At 42.1% G+C, this 27,180-nt stretch overlaps 1 protein-coding gene and 2 long non-coding RNA genes across 4 annotated transcripts; 2 read left to right on the top strand and 1 right to left on the bottom strand.

Moving 5' to 3' along the window:
• LOC111266976 (uncharacterized) lies at window positions 1-6,729 on the top strand. Its single transcript, XM_022844890.2, has 7 exons — window positions 1-725; window positions 1,275-1,369; window positions 1,811-1,943; window positions 3,037-3,158; window positions 4,130-4,290; window positions 4,532-5,248; window positions 5,805-6,729. The coding sequence occupies exons 1-7, from the start codon at window positions 654-656 to the stop codon at window positions 5,981-5,983; spliced, it is 1,479 nt and encodes a 492-aa protein (XP_022700625.1). The 5' UTR covers window positions 1-653; the 3' UTR covers window positions 5,984-6,729.
• A 107-nt stretch (window positions 6,730-6,836) lies between these two features.
• Window positions 6,837-26,800, top strand: LOC147752603 (uncharacterized). Of its 2 annotated transcripts, XR_015313620.1 has the most exons (6): window positions 6,837-14,022; window positions 16,122-16,226; window positions 16,617-16,752; window positions 17,958-18,020; window positions 25,859-26,007; window positions 26,704-26,800. It is a non-coding gene; the product is annotated as an uncharacterized LOC147752603 (long non-coding RNA). The 2 variants fall into 2 exon arrangements; XR_015313619.1 differs by having other exon boundaries at window positions 25,859-26,800.
• LOC111266977 (uncharacterized) lies at window positions 18,002-20,752 on the bottom strand. Its single transcript, XR_002684354.2, has 3 exons — window positions 20,572-20,752; window positions 18,284-18,601; window positions 18,002-18,138 (listed from the first exon to the last, which is right to left on the bottom strand). It is a non-coding gene; the product is annotated as an uncharacterized LOC111266977 (long non-coding RNA).
• Window positions 26,801-27,180: the final 380 nt, after the last annotated feature.

The following is a 27,180-nucleotide window of genomic DNA, read 5'->3' as shown; positions in this document are numbered from 1 at the left end:
GGCCTGCCGACCGTCCTCCCTCTCAGCCTTCCAGTTAGGCGATCTTCGGCTGTCGTGTTGTGGAACACTGGCTAGTTTTACGACTACCACAACGGCCGGTTCTACTGCCACTGGTAGATTACGACAACGGGTCCCTGGGCTGTGGCGGGCGCAGGGCGTTCATTGTGGCGCGGGTGCTTGAAAGCGGCTAGCCACCGATCAGCGTTAGACGGGCGAAAAAAGAATGGTTTCAGCCGTAGCGAGCACTTTTCCTTCCCTTTTGCTGGACGGATAAGGAAGTATTAGTCAGTGGTTGTTGGTAGCCAGCACCAACCAGGCCCCGAGGCAACGGTAGGCGGCGGCGGGCGGCGGCGAACCTACCGGAAGACTGTCTGCCCTCTACTGCTTGGCAGGCGCTTGGTGGTCGCACAGCCTGCGTCTCTTGCTGCTGCTGCTGCTGCTGCTGCTGCTGTAACTCGCTCTCTGTGAAAGCCGTGTGTGTTCAGCTAAGGCCAGCTCTGTGCAACTCTGTTGAATCATCAGGGCCTAAATTTGGCCTGAAAGGGTGGTGCTGTTGTAGTATGCCCAAAGGAGTACCGACAGAAGTGCACGTTTGGTTCCCCTTCAACTTCACGGGATAAATTGACAACGGCAAAAAAAAGTACGAACTCAACATGGTGAACAAGAAGTGCGCCCGCTGTCTGACGACGGTTTACCCCATCGAGGAACTTAAATGCCTCGATAAGGTTAGTTATTTTAGCCTCCCTCAACTATTATAATCTCCAGCTGGATGGTCCAAGTATTACAGACCGCACCTCGAGCAATACTCCTTCAGCAGAAAGTATTGAGAGGTTTCTGTCTTAAACGAATAAGAGGCTGCGGAGAATATCCACGATCATCTCATCAATCGTCAAAACGAAGTATCTGTATCTTACCACAAATTAAAATAATAGGCCTTTGTGGTAAAACAAGATTTTTGAAGTGAACTGTGATCTTCATTGTGAGCCCCATTTGACAAAAATTCATAATTGTAGAGCGCTTATATGGTCCATATATGGCGCTCGCACAGTTTGTTTCATTATGTGTACTTTCTACATCCTCATTTCTCTAACTTTTGTTATAATAAAATGGTGCTGCTTTAAACGCGTTGGTTGGCGGCTCGTACGTTAAAGATGATCCACACAAAATCTGTCAGGTATCGGGCTTTGGTTTCACCCCCGTAGACATCTCAGCTACGACTGACAAAAGATAATTTTTACTTAGTTCTTTTTTCCACCTCTGTTTCCCTGCTCAAGGTATGGCACAAGCAGTGTTTCAAATGTCAAGAATGCGGAATGACGCTCAGTATGAACACCTACAAAGGCTTCAATCGATTGCCCTACTGTAACGCGTAAGTCATACTCGGACTTGCCCCGCAGTGCGTAAGGTGAAAAATTTACAGACTGAATTCGAACGGTTAACGATAAGCGGGTTAGCTAAAACCACAATTGTTATGGTAACTGCATTTGCATGAGCCATTACGCAATTTAGGCAGGCGCCAACTCTAAAAGCTAGAAATATCTTATATGCTCTGCTGACAGGTGCATTTAAACAAATCTTTAATGATAAGTGTGTAACTTATGTTTCGAGTTAGATAACTTAGATTTATTTGTTACATCTGAAATAACAAACAAATTTCACTTGAAAATAATTGTGTGAAAATCTAAGTCGCTCGTTTAATGACATTTAAAGTTAACATTTAATGAGTTAAATTCGAACCATAGCTATGCATAGCATAGATGGTAATAATGGCTTTATCTTTATATCGTTTTCAAAACAAATAAAACGACAGGCATGTCCCTCATGCGACTTACACAACTGTACTCGATACCCCCGAGGCACGACGTCTAGCCGAGAACACCAAATTTCAGTCGAACGTCAAGTACCATGAGGAATACGAGAAGTCAAAAGGACGCGTCACACAAGTGCGTTATAAGTTTAATTTATTTCTATCGTAAAATCACCTCTGCAAACAAAGACGACACGGTCATAGTAATCCTAAAATCATCCATTGTGTTATATTGTTTAATAATAATTACAGATTCTGTTAGATCAGAAACTAGAGATGCGGTAAATAGAGCCTTGTTCTGTTAACTGAGGATATCCACAGCGAGCACTGCTGGGGATTCCTTTGAAATAATTAGTTTATTACGCATGACCATAAATTGAAATTTTGAATTTCCTTATGTAGCAGGAATAGTGGTAAACATAAGACGAATGCGGATAGCTTACGTGAATGTCGGAGCGTGAAAAGGCTGAAATTACATAAATGAGCAGGAGACTGGCAATAGCGTTGGAAGGCATCGACCTAAGCTTTGCCAGTAGGACCGAGTTAGGGTAGGCTCTCTACTTTCTAAATGGAAACACGTCGTAGTACCTTGCAGCAAATAAGTCTAGCTGGATAATAGCAGTACTACAGTAGAAATCTACTCTAGGGATTAGGTGTTGTGATTTTGTTATTTTCACTGTGGATTACTTCCTTACTAAAAACGTAAAATCGGCTGGCTTTTGGTGTCTTTCTGGACATGCGTCGTATGAAACGGATAGAACTACATTTTCGAGACGCATTACAATACGTTCAATCGAAAACCTGTCGCGTCATATACTACTCATTCCTCATCCCCTCAAAGATGCTCGTCATTCGTTCCGCACAAGTGGGTTTCTTCTTTGAAAGTTTCTATGAACTCAGTTATGTGTTTTTGTCCCTTTTCTGGTCAGAATCACCTTTCGGGTAAGTAAATTTGCTCTGCTTTGTTTCGTTCTGCAAGACACTGGACCAGATCAGCGGTGTCTTACTCTATATCAATCGGACTTTTTTTTCCCATTTTGTCATTAGCAGAAGCTTCGTCTAGTGAAGCGCGAACCTCTCTTAATCTACAAATGTACTCTTCTACAATGGGATTGACGTTTTCGTCAAAGAATTTTCGTTAAACTGTTACTCTTTATCGAACGCTTATGAAACCATAATGGTAGGTATCGAGATAATTCGAGTATGTGTATCGACTACGTGTGTTGCAGGTAGCCGATGATCCGGAGATCCTTCGATTGAGCCAGCAAGCAAAAATCCTCAGCGATGTGGCTTATCAAGGAGATGCGAGAAAAACAGATCCGAAGAAACCACTACTCAACGGAGATAGCGAGTATGCGTGCGCTCTTTCATTGGCGCATTAAAGGGTTGACTGAAATATAACTGTTTTATGTCCTTTCCTAAAGAAAACTTCACCAAAAAAATTACCCTGACGACGCGATTATAAAGATTTAAACCATTTTAGAACCTAATCGAATTGATTCACAATCGACAAGTCATATATAGGAACAATAAGCGATTCCACTCATAATAAAGTGGTTATCTATCGGTAGCAGAGGCCTGTAGGCCCATTACGGGCGCATACGACATATTATACATTGCCGTACGAAAAATGTAACGTAAGCATTAACGAACTAGCGATATTTGGGTCAATTCTAGACAGACCTAAAAACTAAGACAAAGAAGAAACTGTCTGTCGAATTGTCTGTAACGCTCATGATTACTCTAGCATTCACTTTTGCCGTTGCTCCTTTCTGTTTTATCTTAAAGTGATTGACCGTGTTACCTAACTAGCGTCTAGGCACTCCCCGACTAAGTAGGCTCAATATCATATTCAAGCATCCGAGTGAAACCAAAGACCTTCTCTGGTCGTCGCGTGATTCGATCGCTAGCTCTGAACTCGCCTTTACCGAGCATCAAGCTCGTCGAATTTACCTTCGCCAAGCGGGTCTAGTTGGTGTATTCTGTGTGAGTTTCCGACTGATCAGCTGGCCTGATTCTTGTCCCGCCCTAAGGCCCTCGTTGTCCCTGCAGACATATATATATTTATAGCTTACTAGGCCGTTGAACCCTTTCAGAAAGTAACCCAGATCTTTTACCACTCTAGCCAGAGTTATTCGAGTAATATAGGACAACATGATCGCCGCAAGCAGCGAAAGTACTGCTGAAATAATTTATTCAGTGCGTATAAAGTTTGTTTTATACTATGATGTAGATGGTAACACGCTTTAACATTTATTTCTCCTTTTATTCCAGCTTAATGCCTCGGAACTAAATAGCAGAGATATTTGTTGTCTGTTGCAGATTGGACGTCCCTGGCTTAGACAACTTCTACGAGCCTGTTGGGAACAAAGGATCTGGGCTCCACCCTAAACTTTATGAACTTTATGGCTCATCCAATTTATCAATTCCCAAGTATCAGGTGGACGATAGCGTAATTTCGTTTGGACCTAAGTTTAACGCAGGTAATTTTCGTTCAAGTTCAAAACTGTAGGGAAGTTTATTGGCCTTATATTATAGAGAAGATACAGCATAATTCTGTTTAGGATAGCGTCTCATTAAGAAGACATATTTTACTAGTCAATAAATAGTAGCATAAAACGAACATAGGTTTAACCATTAAACCTGTTTTCCTCGTTAAGTTTCCAAGTGAAATATATGTCGATTGACCTAAGCGAAGTTGTAGCGACTTTTAATGTATTTCAGCATCGCTTGGTGACTACGAAATATACAGTCCTATGGGTTCTCTTCGTCGCACAAAGTCGTGCAAAGCTCCGTCCAGCAACTATAACCTGAATAGCTACAATCAGGCGTCGCATCGACCCCCGTCACCCGTTTTAACTTACAACAGCCAATCAGCCTACTCGCAGCAGAACTCCTACCAGGAGGCACGAGCTCCACTTCAATCACAGATGTCCCAGAGTGGGGGTGAGCCGCAAAGTCCTCAGCTTCCCTTCGAAGATGGCCGAATGCCCTATCCTGGACAAAGCCAATTTGCGGCTGCATTGAATGCTCTCAAAAAGAACGCTCCATCACAATCTTTCGGATTTGGCAGTTCGCAGCAGCCTAGCCAATTGGACCAACCGAAGAAAGTCACGCAGCCTGTACCCCAGCAAAACCTATCCCAGGAGTCCAGACAGCCTTCAGCTCCAGGACAGGTCAATTCTCATCAACAGCAAGCGAATGCCCCCCAGTTTCAACAGCAACAACAAAAGTTTCAAGGCGTCAAGCGACAGCCCCAGCAGCAGCAGCAGCAGCAGCAACAGCAGCAGTCCCGATACCAGAACGCGTACACGACTAACCTTCACCGGCAGCAGCAGCAGCAGCAACAGCACCAACATCAGCAGGTCTACTCACAGCCAACCTTATCCAGCCCTCAGCAATCGATAGCCGCCAGGAAGTTCCGGCCGTCACCTCAACACGGTGGGTCCAGAGCCTCTTCGCAGCCTCTCATTGGCTCAAGTAGCGAATACTATGCAAGATACTTTCGTGGAGGCACATCCTCCCCGTTATCACGGCGCAAAGGCGCAAAAATGCTTACTAAACGGTGACTTCAGCTGACACCTAGACGGGTCACTTGAAAAACCTAAGAACGTGGCAGGCTAACGTGGATTACTTAGCGTTGATCGTGTCGAGCAACAGCATCATGACTCGCCATATTATGCCGTCCCTGCATGAAAACCCATCACCCAATCACAATTAAAACTAAAGTCTTGAACATACTGCATGAACGAACGGTTCCCTCTGCAGCGCTGTCGTTCCCTAAACGCAGCAAGCCCTTAGTACTACAACTGGTACCTTATCGGACGCTTCTTCATACATTCTTCGTAGAATAACGTCTCCTCCCGTACAGTATAGATCAACTGAACGAACTGGCAATTCATTAAATGTATCTGATTGCTTTCATCGGTTTTACGGGGTCGCTTTGATCATGACAAGGATGATGATGATGATGATGATGATTGTGTTGTCGTTCCAGGCCGTTGTTTCGTGGCGTTATACGATTACATGGCAGGAGACATCGATGAAGTGACCTTCTGCGAGGGCGACGTCATCGTCAACGGAGAACCTATAGAAGGTGGCTGGATGATTGGGACCGTGTTACGCAACGGACAGAGGGGAATGCTTCCGGCTAATTACGTTGAGGCGGCCGCTTAGAACGGGATGAGGCAAAGGTTTTCTCAATGCTGCGCACAAGCTGCCACCGGTGTCTACAGAATTATCATGTGCAGGACCAGGACACACAGCTTCTCCAGTACGAGTGATCCACGTGTAAAACTGCAATCAGCAAAAAACAACGTCATACAGCTTTTGTAGTTCGCAGCATTATTCTCCCTGGGGAACGACCGTTACGAAATCCGGTTTAGTAGGAAGAGAAGTTTTGACGTCTGAGTGAGTCATGCAAAAAAAACATCGAGTGCAACGGTGTCAAAACACATGGCCACTTCTACAGTAAATCTATCTATAGATGATATAGGCAAGCAAAAGAAATGTGTTTCGCTACACATATTCTCAATGCATACACACATACATACAGAAACACACATTTACAGAGACGCACCCACATACGAATATAATTATTTTTTACTGATTGAAAAATTAATAATACATTTTATGAAGGAAAAAATTTATAAGTTATGCTCCGGTTTATAAATATACCGGTACTATAAGCACATCCCTATTGAAATCACCTTCTACAGTGGGTCGACAACTTGCATGCTTGTTGACCCGTAATTCGGCAAATTGATAGTGTAATTAACCACGATATAAACAACGGTTCATAACAGTCAGTACGTATCATGTTGTGGTATTATCAAAATCCTATTCAGGTTCAGGCGAAGCTGATACATAAGCAGCGCTTTCTTGTTATTAAATCAAATAAAACAAAACATATGTGGAGTGTATTTCATTTTTACATTGGTCGGCGGATACAAAAACGTGTAAGTACCACATTGCTTAAATTTTCCTACGGGGCACTGTTATTATAAACTCCCTTTGAGCAAAAAAGTGACAGCGTTGATTCCATAACATCTCAAGACAGTTCTCTTCCATAGGCATCAAAATCTATAAATAGGAAAGGTATTTTCCGTTGTGTATAAGCATATTTTCTTACGGACAAAATATTTATCTAGATGCGCCATATAGCCGTTTTTCAATAGAGATTTTTACCGCAGACACTTTTGTATGAGCTCTATATTTGTGCGGGCCAATTAGAACTTGGTAACAAGGGGGCAATGAAGATAATAATATCAAGTGCGGTCGTATAGATATTGGTCTCATTTTTAAAAACAGCTTCCGCCGGCGAGTTTATGGAAGAGGGCTTTTGATCGGCCTACTTGTATTACGTGAAGAGCACGGTTAAATTCACTGTTCATGAAGTGTCCATTCAACCACTGATCTGAATTTGTATAACTAACTAAATCAGTTATTTTTAAGCGCTCTCATATCAAGGATTCAGGCGTAGATATAAAAAACAACGTCTATTATAACGACTCCTTCGACTGGTCAACCGGTGGTCGGCAGTATCTAAAAGTAGTTCAGTAGAACGAAACTACCATTGACCATGTAATCACTCGTCGTCATCTGTTACGACCTACAATGGTCATGCATTTGTATTTTGAGTCATGACCTACGCCCTTCACTCGACACTGCCATTATCATTTACATTGAAGTCCAATGAAAACGATGACGAGCTTGGAATATCCACATTCGTCCATTATGTGCTGTGCGAGTTCATTGTCTATTCGATTCCGGATGACAGCCGTTGACATGTGGTCTGGCGTGTCTCAATGGATGGAATATGGCCCTATCAGCCATTCCAAGCTTGCGCCCTATGCAGAACTCGTTCAGAGCTAACTTTGCTGAGTCACGGCGCTTCTGACGAACAACCGGATAAATAAAGCGATCAGGATGTCAGGTGGACAGACGTCAAACATGGTCTACTGGTAACATCGAAACAACGCGAATGTTTTAGACTTGGCGCCAGTGTGCCCGACGTGAGCATTACTTTTTTTTCGAAACTGTCTGCAGGTCCCAGTGGTAACGCCCGTTATTGTTGGATTGTGGCCACAAATAACTGTCGCCGCTTGCCATTTTTGTCGCTCACATGTCGAACCCCTTCCGACAATTTGAAGATCGGTGCATCTGTCTCAATGTACCGTTTTAATCACGATTTCGTGTGAACAGTGTTTTTTCATCTCCTGCTCTCTTGCGTGCCTGCTCTCTTGCGTGCCTGCACTCCGTTGCACGTTTGCTTCTGCTACAGTTAGTGCAGCGGCGGTGGCGGCTGGTGAGAATCTATCCCGGCTCCCTCATTAGACACAGCAATGCGACTAGCTGTAACAGCAGCAGGTCGTAGAGCACCCCCATTACAGTAGTTGAGGTGCCATCTGCTTTTTACAAAACAGATAGATGAGGGAAGCTGAACGGGAAGAATAGGGGGTCGACGGGGAAGGGAAACAATCTAACAGCGGATGCCGTCCGTACTAGCTGTTGTAATTTTATAGTGTAATATATACGTTATAGCGCCATGCGTTAATGCCAGATCCGCTGCTATTTCAACGACACAGTATTACTACGATGATGTCTACGATGCTGGTAGCGATCACAACTTTACCGTTGTGAAATTGAACGGATGCTGTTGGGGCAGAAGGTGTCATTGTGAGAGCAGAACGAACCGCGACACGAATGGCGACCCACCACTCAGCGACAGAAGTCGTCATCGGCAGCGGCATCGTTTAGAGCGTTAGCTACGCTGCCGAAACCCTCGTGGCGGAATCCCGACTACATTTTACCTTTAACCTGCATCAGCATTTCCTAGACCCACAAGGGACAGCTAGCCAGTCTGGCGCTTTCGTGGATAACTTCGACGATAACAATGCCTGCTGCTCAGGCGGCTCGTACGTTGCGTCGGAGCGCTTCAACGGTAATAATAACAACCCTGCATGTGTCAAATCAGAGCCACGATTGCTAACAACAATTGACAGAGATCAGGTTCAGGGGACACAGGGATAAAGCGGGTACAGCGCTGGATGGAAGACTGCCTCTAATACGCAGACTATATCCGCTATATTTTTCCTGCTATTACTATAATTGTTGTCACAATTGCCAGAAAATAATAAATGGCCAAAATAAGCAGGAGGCCGCAACAGCAAAATTGTGTCGCACAAGAACGGTTGTCACCATTAAGACTAGCTTCGTTGCCTTCGTGCGGCTTCATGGTAGAACTCGTATTTGTTATACAATAGTTTAGATCGTACTTTATTGTTTCGTGAGGCCGGGGAAATGCAGCCAAGGTCTGGATGGATTCCGATAGTTACGTTTTGTACAAGTGATTTCGATGACGCTGAGCCAAACGTTGAAATCAAGGACTTTCAATGTTTGCCATGTGTTTCCAGGCAACCTTTGGCTAGAGACGGCTATTGTTCGTCTTTATATGGTCATGTATTCGATGACCATACATTGGAAATGTCCAGCTTCTGTCTAGCAGGAACGAAGGAAATTCCACGTTGGCTATTGGGGTATTCGTTAGTGGTATTCATTCACCGTTCAAGTTTGTCACGGAAGTTTCAATGGAATATTTGTTTGGGCTTGTTTTCAACGGCACGCTCGTCTGAAATCGATGATGGGAATCTCCGTTCTCAATCATTTAAAGCTCGTCATCGTTAAACCTGCAATCTCTGCATTGGAGAAGGGTACCGGGTAGCATCGCGCTGTGGGTTACAGGTCTTCCCGTAATCCAATCCACCAAATTCTAAAATCCTGCCCTATAAATTAGTAAACAGGTTACCTGGTCCAGCCCAACATGTTACCTGAACCTGAGGGACCGTAAACTTTGGGCCAATTTTTGCTCACCTATTAAGGACAATGCACGCTTATATTTGTATCACTTATTTTTTGCCCCTTCGAGATTCTGCGAAATAGAAATGTGACATTTTCTGGAAAAGGCGTTTTGGACAGATACATGAATGGAACGCGAATCGTATCTTGTCCGAAGTTGCTGCTCCATTACATATATATATATATATATATATGTATATATATACCCTAGCAAATGCCTAAAATGAAGCGGAAATTAAATATTGGAAAAATTCAGAATAGCAAAGAACAGTAGATAGATTAATGATCTATACTACCTATTTCAATGGTTTATTTATCTCCTTTTCACAACAACTGTGTCCCTACGTTTTTTCATCACGCAGAATGTGTATGGTGAGAGAGTACTCAACATGTAGAACTGTATATATGTAACATAATCTTTACCCAACTATAAGTCTACCTATGCATTTTCATAGACGTGCAAACAAAAGCTTAAATAAACTTGCTAGAAGATACGAACGTAACTGTGATCCTGGAAATCCTAATAATGCGAATTCGTTCTCCTCTTTTGATTGTAGCCATAAGTTCAGTCAGGAAGTTAGGAGAGTAGAAAAGCACAGCAATATAATCGAAAGTGGTCGTGTTTGAAAAAAAAAACGTGAAATATATACCCCCTTGTTGTGTCTATGAAGTCAACAGTAGCAATGACAACAGCGTAAACGCTATAAGAACGTGCCAGCTGTTCGTTGTCGTAGTATCTGTGGAGCCACTCACAGTGTTAATGTGGCCGGAGTATTGCCTTCATTGCAGATGATGTCTACTTTGCGTCGTCTACGTATTAGTAACGGCAGCGGCATCAACAACAGCCACGGTCCACTCCACAGACCGTCCACCCAACTTTGGTTTTCGCTTTCACTGCTAAAAACCCGTAAAATATCACGAAAATTACGTTGTGATTTCCGTTATTGCCGCTGGTGCTGCCACCGTCATCGCCGCTGGCTGAGTAGGTCGCCGCCTGTGTGTCCGTCCGCCTTTCCGGCTACTGCTGGCGTTGCCGTTGATGTCAAATAGCCAGCCGACCGCGCCTTCCTGCCGTTCAGGTCTCGGCGTAAAGTGCAAACGTTGGAATATGGACGGCGGCGGATTCTCATCGTCGAAGACACCGGTGAGGGAATTTCAGTTGTGCAGCAACTGCAAGTATAGACGAGCAAAGGGCAAGCGGAAGAGCTGCTACAGCAGCATCGATATTAGACACGGCGAAGAGGAGAACGCGCATCAGACGAAAGCAAAAAGAGACAAACGCGCCAGACCCATAGATAGAAATAGCAGCAAACTATAACAAAAGGGTTGAACTTTGGCGCGCGCGTCAGCTGGATCGCAGTAGGGAAGAGTGGGGCTCATGTGGACTTTATTGACTCAGGAAAAAACTGAAAGAAGTGAGGCTGAGCCAGCGTATCAGAGAAAAGTGCTGTCTAAGGGAAGGGGCATCACCCGGCCGGAAAAAGTATGATATGAAAATATGAATAGTTGAAATTATATGTCTCTCTTTGCGCTTTTGAATAACAGCAACAAAAGCCGAGCATTGCGGCTGGGAGGATTTTTCGCCCGTTGTTAGTCATAGTTAAGAATAGGCTTAATTTAAATTGAAAAGGCAAATTTATTAAATGGCCTATTAGACGTCAACGGTTGATGATGGCCTGATAGAGGAAGGGAAAATCCGTGCGTAGACATAGGAAACGCGGGTTTCGGCTTGATATAATGACTTCAATAAAAAGTTTGCGTAGGCAAGTAGGTGAAGAGCTACTGTCTCAGTTCATGTTACAGATATGTTGCTGCTTGCTCTGCGGGGTAATGTAATTTCCCACTCAACAGGACGCAGACGATTAGTTACAGTGCACACGATTTTAGACGTCAACTTTCAGATTACCAATATACAATGTATACATTCAAGGACATGTAATACTTGAACGAAGGAAATCAGTTAGAGCTCTCAGCATTGCTATCCTTATGTGGAAGTCGCTATAAGACCCACATTTATAATAAATAAAGCCATTGTCCATCAATGAATCAGTATCTGCAAACTTAAACGCGGTACCAATACATCATTCTGTTAGCTGTTTTCGGCTAAGCCGATCGCAATGAAGCAGGCCGATTTACGCCGAATACTGACACCATTGGGGATCGTTTGCTTTTAAAGATATTACTGTCTATCGAGTCTATACAAATTTCCATCAGTCTCGAACCTTGCAAATCAGTGAGCCGTATCTACAACAAGATATTTTGGTACTCCAGGCCCTGATATCAGGCCGTGTTCTTTAAACATATAACTGAATCCTTCGAGAATATCCATGTGTTCGTCCACTGATTGTTTCATTGCTCTTAAAATAATAAAAATCATACAGTACATAAAAACGAATTTAGATGCAATTAAATCTCGTACTAAAGTCAAAATATACATCTTTGTAATATTTTTCGTGCAGCTAATAAATAAACGGTTAAAATGCCTTAAGTAGCAGTACTTAAAGGCTTGGATGTCAACTATATAGGGCAGTATGAAGCGCCATACGCCAAGGAGATGATTTCAGTTAAAATAGACATGGCCCACATGTTTAGGCTTCAATGAGCTGTTATCGGTTGAGTGGGTTTCTTTTCTACTAGTCTATAATTAGTAAACAGTATTCTTTAAATGGACACAAGTAAGCTAGTTAATCAGAACATCTAACTAACCTACGGGTGAAGTAACAAAAAATACACGTAAAATTTTCTGTTGGACAACACTAAACGCTTTTATGTATATATACAGAAGTAAGGTTACTTAAGAAATATATATATATACATACATATATAATAAGCTGTAAAAATGCTTCAAGTTATAATAAACATAGTCAAATTAAGGTCTTTTTGCCTTGCAAAGAGTTCTAATGAAATTTCTAAATTAAACAAGACTCAATAACATAGTGCGTTTGGTTGATCAAAGTAGTCATTAGCAGCACATCTTACACAATGAATGCGACCGCTGCGGCCTCTAATTAGGACTAGACGCGAAATCACCGTCGGCTCACCGTCTGATGCTATCTAATCAGGCCTTTAAATATAAACACTGTTTCCTAGTCTTGATGTTTTATACCGTTTTAGCCTTTGTGTTGATAATCGTGTCGTCAGATTATTAAATGGCCTTGCCTTTGGCTTTTTCAAGCAGCACTCACAATTTCGAGGACAAATTTGTTTATGTCTATAGATTATGGAAATGACATAATGCCAAATGTTCAATGTTTTCTTGTTTAATGACAAGCAAGAAATTATAATGGATTAAGGTAGGTATGTATGAGCGGACGGTTTTCGCTACTCCTCTAATCGGATTCGGGTTCCAGGTAGTGAACGGGAGCTTTTCGCCAAAAAAAGGCCTTTGATAGGTGCTGTTAAAGCGCTACCAAGCTTATTGGCACAAATCAATCCTTTGGCTAGTTCTACAACCTAAATAGATTTACATTTGTCATAAAATTTCAGAACCTATATCTATCTAAAAGCGTATGAGTCGTACAGACCACATGGAAAATATTTTTAAATCTAAGCCTCCCTTGAGGTAGAAGCGTATTCAGTATAACGAACATTGATATTTAAAGAAAGAAAGAAAAAAAAAACATTAAATAAATATAAAGCCATTAATCTGTTTTTCTTTAAATAACAACTAGGAAATTAATAAAATCGAATGAATTGTCCGCTCGCAACGTAAAAGCTGTGCCATAGACTAATAATGTGCTTAACCACATACGGACACGTAAGTATCGCATGAATAAAAAGCGTACCATCTTGACGCGTCTCTTAATCATTTACATATCCTGCCTCAGTTGAGATATTCTACAAACAAAGACTTATTTAAATATATCGCACGGAAAGCGATCACATATTTCTTAGCGTTATTTCAATCGTTACCATGGTTGCCATGGCATAGTTGTTTGCCAAAGCAGCGGTAGTAGCACTGCTGAAAGACGGGGCGCACGTTAAATGTATTAGTGGTACAGTCACAAGGTCTACCAGAAGATTCCTACCGTCCAATGTTACCGTTTACATCGTGCCACATCGCCTTTATGCCATATTACATCTATTTGAGCTTTGCCCCATCCTCGCTCCAGGCAGTTGTGATCATCTTCAAGTAGTTACAATTCTCATTATTATAAACGTATTTGCTTGATCAGAGATCCCTGTTGATCGAATAACTGCATCATATTCGAATGATCAGACTATGAAGGCAGATATTTATGTTAAGGTACGCTCGATGAAAATAGGTCTAATCGAGTGTCATATATGATTTCACGTTTGGTGCTGACACATTTTGCCGTCCCGTTACGTCACCGTCAAATCTCGATGGGTTTGCTTGCGTGAGTATGCATTTCGTTATTCTTTGCCTTCTTTTATGGTTACCTGTACTATTTTTTTTGCCACAACCCCCGTAGCTAATCAGCATTAGAGCCGACATAGACGTCATCATGTGCATCGATGTCAGTGACATCTTCTTCAGTTTATTCCTGTTATAGCCAACGCAACGCTGATCAGATGAGCGTTCCGCAGAGCTGAGCGAACATGACGTCGTTTTCATGCACACAATATTATCTCAATGCTTTAGCGCATGGCACAATGCAGTATTCAGCTGGTAGTCATTGACTCTTTGCTAGCAACAACGGTTCCACAGACCCCCAGGTAAGGTGGTAGCTTGATAGAACTGACTGACATCAATACTCAATAGACACCAGCGGTCTCGCACCGGATTCGCACTGACCCAATGCCTCAGTCTGCCACCTCCGCGGAGCGGTAATCATCTAAGCCTTCTCCCGTTGGAAGGGTGGATCTTCGGATGGATGGATCGATTGCTCGCTCGGTACGTCGTCGTTTTTGCGATGCAGCGTAACCGGCAATGAGCTAAGTGTGTCTGCTCGGGTGTGCATGTTTGCTTATATGAATCGTTGTGAGCGTATAGGTAGGGAGGGGAGGGGGGTTCGCCGCCTGTTACTTGCAAAGGTTTTCTATTACCTTCCTGCAGTGGCAGCAGCAGCAGCAGCAGTTGCTTCCTGCTGCCGCTGCTGTTGTTATTCTAGGCCCCCTTCGGCCAGTTTCCTCGTCTTGTTTGACTGCTCTTGATACGACCGTCCTGCTGTGTGACTATGAAACATTTAGCTTTGGCTAAGTGTGTCCGGTCATTCCCGCCAGATGCACAGAGCCTGTGTCCACCGATACACGTGCTATCAGTCGATTCGATCATGAGTTGTTCGTGAAAGTTATTCTGCAGCTGCGTCATAACCGGAGCTGCACACAGCCATACCATTGAGTTGGGGGCCAGAGCATTGGATGCTGTGGATTTGTGTGCGCGTTCGTCTAAGGCAGTGGCCAGTTCCTCTCCTGTTTTGTGGCCCGCTCCATTGGCGTAGCTTCTGCGGAAAGGCGCTGTGACAGGTATCGTCGTTGGCGTTGCTGTAAAACGCCTTCCGCTGTCTGCGGCCATTGCTGTCCGCCGCAATATCCGTCCCAACGACATTTTACCATTTACCTATTCATTCTGTTGGACAACAATTCGCTATCCAGCTTGAGCAGCCTGTGTCTGTCTGACGTAAATAAGGCACCCTTTCGAACGCGGCGAATCTACCACGCTCCTGCAGGTAGACTCACCTCAGGAAAAATAGAACCAGTCGCACCCCTTCCTGTCACAAGGCAGTAAAAATCTTTTTCAAATAACAAAAACACAGTTGGCCTAAAAAGGTGCCAATAAAGAGAGAAAACTGAACTCACATTATAGATCTACGCCATTGAACGCAGTTGAAAATTGAGTAAAACAGAAACAGGCGAGAGTAGGAACGCCTTTCAATGTAATATACATGCGTGTATTGCTGAACCTGTTTAGAAGGTTTAACAAGAACAGAAGTTTTTAATGACTTCTGGGTCATCATAACGAGAACTGAAGCTTGGCTCATTGGTCGGACATTTTGAAAAGCTTCTATACCGCCAGAGAAACCCAGAGGAGCCATTTGTGAATTTTAGGCAAATTTATTCCACATAACTGGCAACAATTTTGGGCTGAACCTATGAAATCTGTGCTGTTTCCTAATGATCTCTTGTGGTTCGATTACCCCCGCATGAACTATACGGCGGCCAAGTCAAACGCATATTAACCATTAGAACAAATAATCCAGCGAGAATCCTACTTGCATTTTCTCAGACACATCAAACTCAAAAATAACTTTCTACTAAAAAAAAAAAGGCAGAGTAAATCCTCTGTCTTCCTGGTTTTTATATAATTATTAGTCACCCCAATTTGACCGTCTTCCCTGGTATTTCTTGCAGGCACTCTTTTTGAAGATAGTCTTCTTCAAACAGACCAAATGTAGAAAGCTAGCGGTAAAGGGAAAATACAACAGCTAGAATATGTAGAACTATTTCCGCATGCGTTCATCGTTCGATCTGCTTGATTTTTTCGCGTACTGTGTAGTCGTTTTCAGATATAGTTGAAGTACTGACAAAAAGAATCGGGCAAACACGTCTGCCTTCAGACCGTCGAACTTCTCATAAACGGATGTTCGATTCCCGCGAACAGGTAACGGGAGTACAAATTTCACCGATAGAAATTAGCCACTGTCATAAACAATACTTTTTTTACTTTCATAAAATATACTAGCTGCTTTCAAGTCATGTTATCTCGCATTTATCTAACTTGCAATTACGTGAGTGAAATACATAGGTCTAGACCCGCACGGAAACCGTTCATCGATCAATCTTATCTATATACATTTTATTCCATTTAATAAATAGAAATGTTGTGAATTTGTATTAAATGAAATAGAAATCAAACAGTTAATTACCTTTGGAACCCAAACTAGCAGTCGAAGAACTACTACAGCGTTCGTGAATCCCCCAGTGCAGTTACATACAATATCTAAATTTAAAAACGCTATCAATATCACTTATTACACATTTGACATTGTAGGTCACTGTGTGAGGCCCACAGAAGCTATCGAGACAAGTGCTCATGGGGCAAAAGGCACATGGGAATGGTGACGGATCAAAAAAACTTTAATTATACCTTCAGTATCACATACCGTAACGTGCCCTTCTAACATGAGGTGAGTGGCTAACTTTAATGTTAGGTGAGAACAGTTCTCAAGGATTTAGTAAACGATAATCCGATATACGGCTTATATATATATATAAATTTCGCAAAATGTCAAATCATTGGCAAATAGAGGACAAATGATCTTTCTTAACGACTTGCTATACTTCAAGGGAGTCACATTATTAGAGAGGGTCTATTATTATAGAGGGGCAAGAATTAGACTGAAGAGCTATCACAAGATGAATGTCAAAGAGGAAAATCATTGCTTTTTTATTAAAGTTTCTCGCGGTCATTAGATTTGGAAGAGATTACAGTTTTGCATTATACATGAAAACTAGCATCTATTTTATATGGCCGCAGTGTAGCCATTTCGACTATTTTTTTACACATACTCGACATTTGTTTTTTACCTTTCGCAATATTTATATAATGTTCGTTGATTGTTTACTTGTTAGTACATATTTAATTGTAAGTTGTAAAAGGGGGCAATTCATTTTCGTAGGCCGACCACGGACGTGTGCCAAGTTTTTTGCTAATTAGCACCAGGGCTTAACACTTTTCTAGACATACCCATATGAATTATTTCATGCCTAAATGATAAAGAGAAAAATATGCTTCGTCCGTAAACTGGAAGGTCTCAGTTACGTCGGGTCTCATAGATAAAAACGCACAGTATTATAGATAAAAATCATTTTCATGCCTGGCATTTCAATAGACAGTAACACATTCACGTTCATTAAACGGTCCATAGTTTCGCGGTGATAACAAACCGCTGTAATATCGTCTACCTATACGCGGTCCCGTTTTGAAACTTCTGAATAAAGAATATAGAAGAGCACTTTGACCAAATAAAACAATTGTATAAAACTATAGATTTTTTTTTCCAGTGCATTTCTAGAAAGCAACACACATCATACTCTTCGATCTGTTCACATTCTAGTATCTTTTTACATGACAAAATCAAGTTATGACATAAGGAATGAGCTCTGCTCATTTTACTTAGAATTACTAAAACATTAATTAGCTTATTAAAACACATGGGAGAAGAGCAACTTTTTCGTCAGGTGCTTATCTCAGAAACAAACATTCACTTCTGCGCTTTAGATGGGCTATAAACGCTTCTAAATATGGGATACATTCGTTATGATAAAAGACGAAAAGTTCCCTTTTCCCCCTATTTTTATAGTATAAATAAAATGTATTTATTTTATTTAGAGAACCATTAGCAAGTGGATGGAGACGTCACGAAGGCTGTTGCTCTCAGGAAGTGAAATATCGGTAAGCCTGAATAGCACACCAACGTAGTGTGATGCACGGGACCTAGATATTACACCGGCTTCCCGTAACCATCGGGGTGGACTACGCCATTCGACGATCATTTGACACGGAAAAGCGCCTAAAGACCGAAAGAAACAGTTTCCGGGTGTCGCACTTAGCTACCATCGGCGACTCCTGCGTCTCAATGACGAAAAACACAATAAAAACGAAGAAAAAAAAGTACTTTTTTTACCCATGAAATTTGTCAATGAAAGTCTATTTACCTTGGATGCTCTTGTGTTCGTTGACTTCTTCGGCGATTCTGGGCCACTAATTTTCTTTTAATTTTATGCCGAACGTGACCGCCTGTGTGAAAAGGTCAGTTCTATGTGACACATTTGGTGCCACCGGAAGGGACTGATCTAGACAGTTTTTTTTAAGGGTTTTTTTGGGTTCTAGCCATCCAGTGTTTAAGTCGTTGGGTACGGTTCGTTCCCAGTACGATACGAAGTGTGTAGGTCCTGATTCGAACCCAAACCGCCACGTATTCGTAAGGTCAGCAGGTAAACATGTTACCCACTGCGCTATTACGGAGACCCATTCTGTCCGTTGTGCGACACATGCCATAAGAAGAAGTGGCAGAATATAGAAACGTTAAAAGACCTGTGCATATTTTTGTCTGCAGACCCTGCAACTCTATATATATAAACTGTATTAAAAGTATATAACGAGAAAGGGTTAATGTGCGTGGACATATGCGGCCGATGAGTAACAATAGTAGAGGTAGAAAAAAAGCTAGATAGCATTTTGCTCTGAGATGGAACTTCTCGTCGTTCTTATCCTTAAAGAATTTAGTTTAGAAAACTCATCAACTTACTAGCAGAAGTGCAAAAGCTGTATCTAACTTATCAGTATATAGTATTTTTTTTTCCAAAAGAAATATTCTGTCGGATGCTAAAATACAAAGCAAATCGTGACAAAGTAATTAGAATACATTTAAAAGCTAACAATATATCTATATTTTTTTTCGTGGAAAAACCTAATTAACTCAAAACGGGTACCTAGTATGTAATAATGCGAGCAAGCTTATTAATGGAGAAAATTAACATGTTCGCTTTACCTATATCATTATATTCAAACTCATTGTTCCTCGATTCGTTTCCTCGAACTCTAACAGAAATTGATGTTTTTCTTAAACTGAGCATTGTTAGATGTTTTATCTTTTTCAAAGATGCCAGTTGACACTTTCAGAATTTGCCGCCTACAGTATTTTGACGATCTTTTTCTGGGGCAATATTGGATAAACACGTTGTGCTAGTTACCGATGATAACGCAAACATCTTCTTTAACTGTACGAGGCAAGTGTCTGGCTTATGGTGAAACGTAGGTTCTTTGCACTATTAAATTCGTAATGACGGATGCCCCTTCTGAAAGGAAACGAAGGCAGCCCTTTTCGCAGACACTCGTAGTGGGCAATTTACAGCGTTTCTCGAGCAATTCTGCTACAGCTTTTCTTTTGGAATTCCGAGAGCGCATATATTCAACGTGTATGAAACAATAAGAAAGAAAACACGTACAGAATACAAAAAACGCCCTGCAAGTTCTACTATCAGTTAGTGAGCTTTGTCATTAAACAGGTGGATCGAAAGGTGCCACCTTGTTGAGGTATTTTACATTTACATTACACTGAAAAAATACGGTGACGCGACTCAATTTTACAACACCAGCGTCATAGGGAGAAGCGCGTTCGCAAGAGCCAAGCAGCCGACACTCAAGTAAGCTCGATCTCATCGAAATTAATTAGACTCACATCAGGACCGAGTTTTTCTCTCTCTTTAGATATATGTGCTTTTCATTTTGGTCGCCGATCAGTTTTATGCGACAACAGTCAGCCGCTAACAACAGCACCACTCACACTTCGACGAATCAGGAAAAGCAAGATATCTGACAACAACGGAGAACGAGTGGAAAATCCGAAAAGTGTCCTGGTGGAAGGTCCGCTAATGGAATGGCTAGGGCCAAGCAAGGGGCTGTATCAAGTCGTTTGAAGATCACAGGTCCACCTTCCTAGATTTGGAAAGTAGAGTGTACGCGGTGCGGACTGCTATTCTCGAAAATGAGAGCGGCACCTTACATACAGAGCAACTCTGTAGACATTTTAGGGAAAGCATCGTCATCGGGTGTCCGCAGTACTTAGAAAAAGGCGGTCTGCAGCGTTCCAATCCACAAAACAAAGTCTGCCATCTGCTGGAAGTCAGGTGCCGATGCTATACCCGATTGCTTAACTTAATGACAACATCAAGAAGTTAACTGGGCTTGGGTCAAGGTGGCATTTGCTGCCCGAATTGAAAGATACGGTCGAAGCAGGCTTGTCGGCCCAACTTGCTCACTCCATGTAGAGTTGTACAACTAGATATTAATAGATGTCAAGTGAAATGTCTTTGACTGTAAATGGCGGGCCCCTTTTTCACGCAAGTCAGCCTTATTGGACCAGGATCATCCGCATCAAATACGAATAGGACCAGAGCGTCGTTAGTTATTAATAATACAGATGAACGGTGCGAGGACTCACTTCTAGTATATAACACATTCCTGGTTGGTAGCGTTAGCAGAATCTTCATCTTCACCGAATTTTCGAATGAACGTCGTGGTAATGAAAAGCTCACGAATAAGATATAAACACAGTACACTGTATTATCGTCCCCGTAGTTATCGAATTATAAGGGGAGGCTTTTTCAAATCCTCAACCCTTACCAGCGCTATAATGTTGCCAAGCCAAGCCAAGTCAGTGCATCTATTACTAAGCATCGGCGAAAGTCGTGTACGAAGAGACGAATGTAGCGCGAGAAGAATCTAATATGTGGAACCTGATATCGCTTTGATTGAAGTGTTTCTAATAATTGGCTAGACCCGGTAGGAAGTGAAAATGATTGTTGAGAGACATATAATTTATACTAATTGGATAGCTGCCATCACATTTTGGTTATACTATCTTCAAGGTCCTTTTATTTGAGTCACTTGAAGTAGCTAACATAAGAGCGTTCATTGCCCCAAAATTCGACAGGTGGCAATGTCTTCTTCGTTAACCAACACTAGCTTTTTAAGTCGCTATCCTACGATAACCTTCAATTCTGCATAAATGGACAGAACATACGTATTAATTGAATATCGTAATTTTTAAGCAAGAGGTCCTTAATCGAATGAACGCTATCAAATACAAGACCAACTACTTTTTGAGACTTCAGTCCATAACCAGGTCACCAGGAACTACTTCAGTAGAATAAGGTAGCTTAACTGAAATACGAATACGAGATCAATAGTAAACATGAATGCCGCCTTTGTTACTAGCTAAACGTAAGACAAATAAACTTAATCGCTACGAATCTTGCCTTTGAAGGGGTATGAGACGCAGATGTTCCTCAAATGCTCCTACAGCTGCAGAGTCTTAAAACCAGTACCGCGCTAAGGTTTATTGTAAATGTAGTTATGTGAATTTTTTTGTTGCTTCGTAGAAAGCCCCGCTATCTTTGTCATGTGAAGTTGAGTCGCGCCTCTTCGACGCGTTCGGTGACTGATTCTTGCAAAGGCTTTGCTTCCACTTATTTTCCATATATTTTTATAGTATAGCAAGTTTAGTTTTCGGAACATTTAGCTGATGCTATAGTTACGACTGCCGGCTTTGGCGTCGAGCTAATAGCTCTCCTCAGCCATCTGTTCACTCTCACTGTTATTGGCCTAACAGCGTCCCTTTATTTTAGATCTGTTTGTGCAATGTGTGCGCTTGTGTTGTGTTAAAGGCCCAATCCATGAGTATTTATTAACGGATATTTCCGGTTACGGCGGTGGTAGATGCGGAGTCTGGGGACGTAATTCGATGCAGCTGTTGTTGTTGTTGACCTGCTCCTGTTAGGTCATGACCCCCGGGGCGTCCTATAGCGTCGCAGTTGGTCAGCGCCAGCATCGGCATTGGCGCTGTACGTTGTTCCTTCGACCGGAGGAGTTTGTTCAGTCGATGTTAACTGTCGACTCCATAAGCTGATTGGCTGATCCGGCCAGTTATGTAAAGCCTGAAAGGACGGGGTGACGATTATCGTTGCATACAAACATAGACATGTGAACGTACGTTAACCGTTAAGGGCTTCGGTGGGATAAGGGAGGAAAGCAATGCTTAGACGGCCATGCATGCACTAAATACATATATATATATCGCCAGCGCAAAGGCAGGCGCGTCTACCAGCCAGTGGATACGACAGTGGTTTGACTCTTGCTACCGTATCAATAATGATTCGATTACTGCGACGAAGATCGGCTTGAGTAAGCTTTTCTTTGCGGATTCTATTAGAAGGAATCGAGCCAAACTTCGTATAGACTAAGAAGGAAAATGGTGGAGCGCACAATTTTCTCGCCAAAAAAAAAACTCCTCTGACTTTTGCTAAACGAAAAACAAAGGCCTGTATATTTATAGTCCTTTTACAAAAATCGAAAAAAAAAAAACTTGGACCATGCAAGTGCGAAAAACATCGTACTGAGCAAAAAAAAAAACGCGAACTTCAGTGAAAAACGCGAAGTGGTCGACTTGATTGTAGTTCCATACAAACGTCTAATATTTTCACCAAGATTTTTTGACGTCGACTAGCGCCAATCTGTAATTGTTGTTGGTTTAACGTAACAGAATATACTGTTCCTATAGTGAGCAGATAACCACATAATGAACAACATTTTGAAAGCTTAAATAATACTACTGAGCCTGTTATATTTCAAACAATTTGTTCCTATTCAGCTCAGAAAAGGTATCGTGCTTTTTATATATAAGAAGACCAATAGTATAGATCAATAATGGCTAGTCTAATCGTGCCCGATACATCTTTTAAATAGAGGACCGCATTAACAAAATGAACCAACATATCGATTACTTTTTATCTAGGCTTAGTGGATATCAATATGGCTAAAACGTCTATGTATCTTTCATAAAAAAACATATAAAGATAACTGTTCAGAAAGCTGTCCTGCCGAGCGGGGCATATAGTTCATTTTTGATACTGCGTCTCAGAAAATACCCCAGGATCTAATTGGCGCTTTGTGCGTGTTCGGTTACAGGAAAAGAATAAGTTCTAGGTAAGCATTTTTATTTAAGTTACAACAATATGAATGAGCAACGATGCAACTGATTGGTCCATTGACGTCATATGTACCCACTCACGTTAGATACCGTGTCGCCTCGTCTTATACTGAACGTTTGGCATATTGCAAGCTTTGTTATTACAAAGTAATGATACGTCGAACCCCACGTGAACGACGTCGCTCGCTAAAACGACGCACATTAGCAAGCTCATGGATTTTCTCGTACAGAAAAAACAATCCGTATTTTATTTTCACATCAGTCGTAGGCAGGATACACGCATAACATGTAGCTAATCTATCTGTGAGATAATGGCTAATATGGGACTTGAATATGGGAATATATTTGACCATGCGAACGAACCGAATCTCCCACCGCTGTACATTCATCTCCTCGTACTACCACCCGTACCAGACCAGAATATTCAGTTCTCGCCCGTGTTGCAATTACAGGACAATTTATCTAAGCCCATCATTATTCTTGACTGTAGGACATACTCGGCATTGCACTAGTAGTCGCTTGTGGCTGCGAGCGTACTGAAGAACATCACCACCACTTGAATTAATGGATTGAAGCTAACACAATTGCTGAAACTATTGATGATTACGAGCATGATGACAAGATGGCTTTAGCTATATCGGTTGCGGTAGCATAAACGACATTGTCTGGAGGGAGGAAGGGGGCTGTTCGATAACGGCATGGGCGTGAAGGCGCAAAGGGAGGCTCCACAATAAACAGTTGCAAGCAAGTACATAGAACGGTAGTTTAGGCGGCGAGTGTGACTCCGTCGGAGTAACCAACGAGTTGTTAGCTATTCAAGCCAGCTACGCTAAGACAGGATGAGATGGGACCAGCTAGAATCATTCATTTGTTCGGCTGCAATTACAACGGCAAAAGCTGCAGCAACACAGCGTTTCATTGACGAATGTCGAACCTTCCATTTGTAATGCGTCGACCGACTGACGTTCGCTCACACAATATAATATCTACCAGCTACAACAACAGATTCTATCACTACGCCAGTACACGATATAGGTAATTCAGCAGACTCAACAAACAAATGGGCTAGAGTCGTCGTCATCACCAGTGGCGCCCCCACCTTCGACCGTCGCCGCCGCTGCTGCTGCCACGCCATACGCTGGTCGCCATTGTTGTATGCTGCAGCCCCTCACGTTTCGTAATGGAGGCGAAACTCGAGTGCCACAGTAGCCGCGGCGACGGCGGCAGCGTCACTTGTACAGCCACAGTTTCAAGAAAAAGCAACCCATCTTCTGAATGAAGTTCGTGCTCCCGTATTCGGCCCCCTCCCCCTCGGCGTCCACTCCCCTATCGCCTCTTCAAGCCACGCTCTTGCAGCGTCTCGCCATTTGTTTTCTATATATTCAACATGCTACTGATCGTTGTTGTCTTTCTGCGAGCGCGTGAAGCGTTCATCACATTGGAGCCTCTTACAGCGACATCGTGTCAATGACGTCTGAAAATTCGTCACGGTCGGTTGGAGCAGTTTAGAAAACAAACAGAGGCAAAACAAAAATCGCCGGGGTTTGGCTTGAAACACTAAAATCTTTCGTTAAAACGGGGCTAAGCCCTCATTAACACATAAATGATTTAATACAGTGATAGCGGCTGATTTCTCTGCCGCCGAATAAGGTATTGCTTCTGATAGAAAGCTTATAAGAAATAAACGCATACTTCTTATTGGCGCAATAAGGCTGCGACACTTAAAGTCGTAAGCGTTCTTTTTTTGCTGAAAGGGGTGTATCATTCAGCAGCTGCGATAACATTCAGGGCCTCGAGATAACTAGAAGTGAGTAGCGGATGTACGTGAAACAACTGAGCCGACTGTCCTAAGAAATCGCCTTGTTGAAAAAGTTCTAAGGTTATCATACATAAGTGCATACGAGTATCAACGCAGATCGAGGAAGTTGAATTGTTGTTGCTTCTCCAAGCTACCGGCTCTTCTTGTAAGATGACTATGGGCACACCTTGTGAAGCGAAACGAGCACCGAATGAATGTTCTTAGTTGATTGAACTTAAAAATACCCTTGAAATTACTCTATACGTCTACGCAAATGAGGGTCTTTTTCCGAAACAAGTCAAAATTCTGGCTGTGACTCTATGTATCCTCTCTCTATAGTACTTGCTTATGATACTTACATTAGGTACGAGCAGGTCTTATCGCTATTCCGTGTAGCAGTGACTTCGTAGGCGCACAAGGTGCCTCACTGACAAATGTCGAAGCTAACTCGAGTAACAAGATCAACACACTCGACTAACAAATATATTATTGTTTCCATATTGCACCACACAGTAATACATATATACACGTATAACAGCACACACGGTTGCCCCGTAGCTTTCCAACAGGCTTTTTATCGTTTCACCGATGATATATGCACGTTCTCCTCCAGCCCTAGCATGGATTAATTGCCGGTAATGTTTCCTATCAAGGAAGTGTGTATACATATACACGCTAAACGATTAGAACAGTACATCTCAGAATATCAAACGTGTTCCTTTTTCTCTGTTGTTCTGGAACGCGTGCTAACGCGCCTACTAAACTCCATTAGGCGTCGCATCAGTTTGTTCTAATAGTAGATTGATTTGTCCGAGCATTGACGCTGTTATGCAAGAGAATACCAATGATATTCTGTTATCGTGAAATTACTATACGAATTTATTTGTTTATCATGCGGCCATCGCGTAATCACTGTGATGATGATTGTTGTCATTATGATAGGCTGCGCTATAAACGTCGACGGCCGTTGCAACAGATGCCATCCATTCCGGGTTCGCGTTACCAGTTGCAGTGTCATTCTTTCGGGCAGGTATACCCTCCCACTGATCCCCCCACCAAACCCCTGAAAACCGTGCTGTGGTCTGCGATCGGTTGGTACAGTAGCTCTACAATTTTCTGCCACAAAGCCAAATCTTTCCTTTAAATGAATGGTGACCATTTATTTACAAATAGAACTATCTACTTTAAGACGGAACTGTAGCAATAATCAGAGTCGTGTAGCGACGCCCAAACGTATGGTTTTCATCAATCAAATAGTCCCTATTAGCAACACACTATCATTAAATATAGAAACAAAAATAATCGCAGATCAATCATAGCGTATGACGTCGGCATATTCGTTATCAATCTGAGTTCAAAAGCTACACTGAAGCACAATTTACTAAGCGCAGCAGTAATATATAGGGTTAAAAAAATACTAGGTTGGTTCGTAGCTAATGTCAGTTCTGGTCTATTGTTTCTTTTTTCTAATCTTTTATTTGCTGAGAATCAAGCAGTATATGCTATTAGAATGTTTTTCTCTTTGGATTGTGAACTTTTATTCAGGCCCCAAAAGTGGGGTGGTAACAACAGCGTGTTCGGCGCTAATCACTTGTCTATGACCGAGGCTAAAAAGTTGCCGGAATAACTTAAAATAAATGTAGTATATGCAACGACGACCATGTATCTGTAGGTATAACACTACTCAAAAGTTACTTGTCAAGTTTAAAATGTGCTATATTTGACTTCGTCGACGACTGCTTTGAGCTATTTTTTGAAAGAGGATAACTGCTAAGTAAATGTTTCAGCTTGAACAGTCTCATCGTGTGCGGAACAGATACCCTATATTGCCGCTGTAACTTGTTGACATCGAAATAAATGTGAAGTAAAACCGGTGCTGAAAAATGCTATTTTTCCATAGTTAACGTGACCGACTCATCTCGAATCCAAACTTAAGTTAAAATTTTGTCGCCTGGACAAAACAATCTAATAAACTTTCCTAGATTAAATAAAGAGCTTTCCAACAAGAGAAAGCACTGAAAAAAAGACAACGAACATGACAAAGGTGCTGCACACATCAGAAGCTGTGAATGTAGTAGAAACTATATCAATCCCCCTCCTAGGAGCAAATCCCTATATTGATTAGCGTAACTACCCTCATGCTTGATCGAAGAGACCTCGTTCAACATTGCAGCCAATTAGGTAAACAAACATACATTTTTGAAAAAATTGGCCATTTTAGAAAACTCATTGTCTCTTTCTGTTGCCGAGACTGGAACACATCA

Source organism: Varroa jacobsoni, unplaced genomic scaffold, assembly GCF_002532875.2.
Source record: "Varroa jacobsoni isolate VJ856 unplaced genomic scaffold, vjacob_1.0 scaffold_1134, whole genome shotgun sequence".
Classification (NCBI taxonomy): Eukaryota; Metazoa; Arthropoda; class Arachnida; order Mesostigmata; family Varroidae; genus Varroa; species Varroa jacobsoni.
Note: the sequence above shows the minus strand (reverse complement) of the source record. Positions and strands in the feature narration are given on the sequence as shown.

Excerpts from the sequence above, each read along its gene's own strand:
- LOC111266976 (XM_022844890.2), top strand. The coding sequence starts at position 654 with ATGGTGAACAAGAAGTGCGCCCGCTGTCTGACGACGGTTTACCCCATC. Across the intron at positions 726-1,274 it reads AACTTAAATGCCTCGATAAG|GTATGGCACAAGCAGTGTTT; the intron begins GTTAGTTATTTT and ends TCCCTGCTCAAG. Across the intron at positions 3,159-4,129 it reads CTACTCAACGGAGATAGCGA|ATTGGACGTCCCTGGCTTAG; the intron begins GTATGCGTGCGC and ends TGTCTGTTGCAG.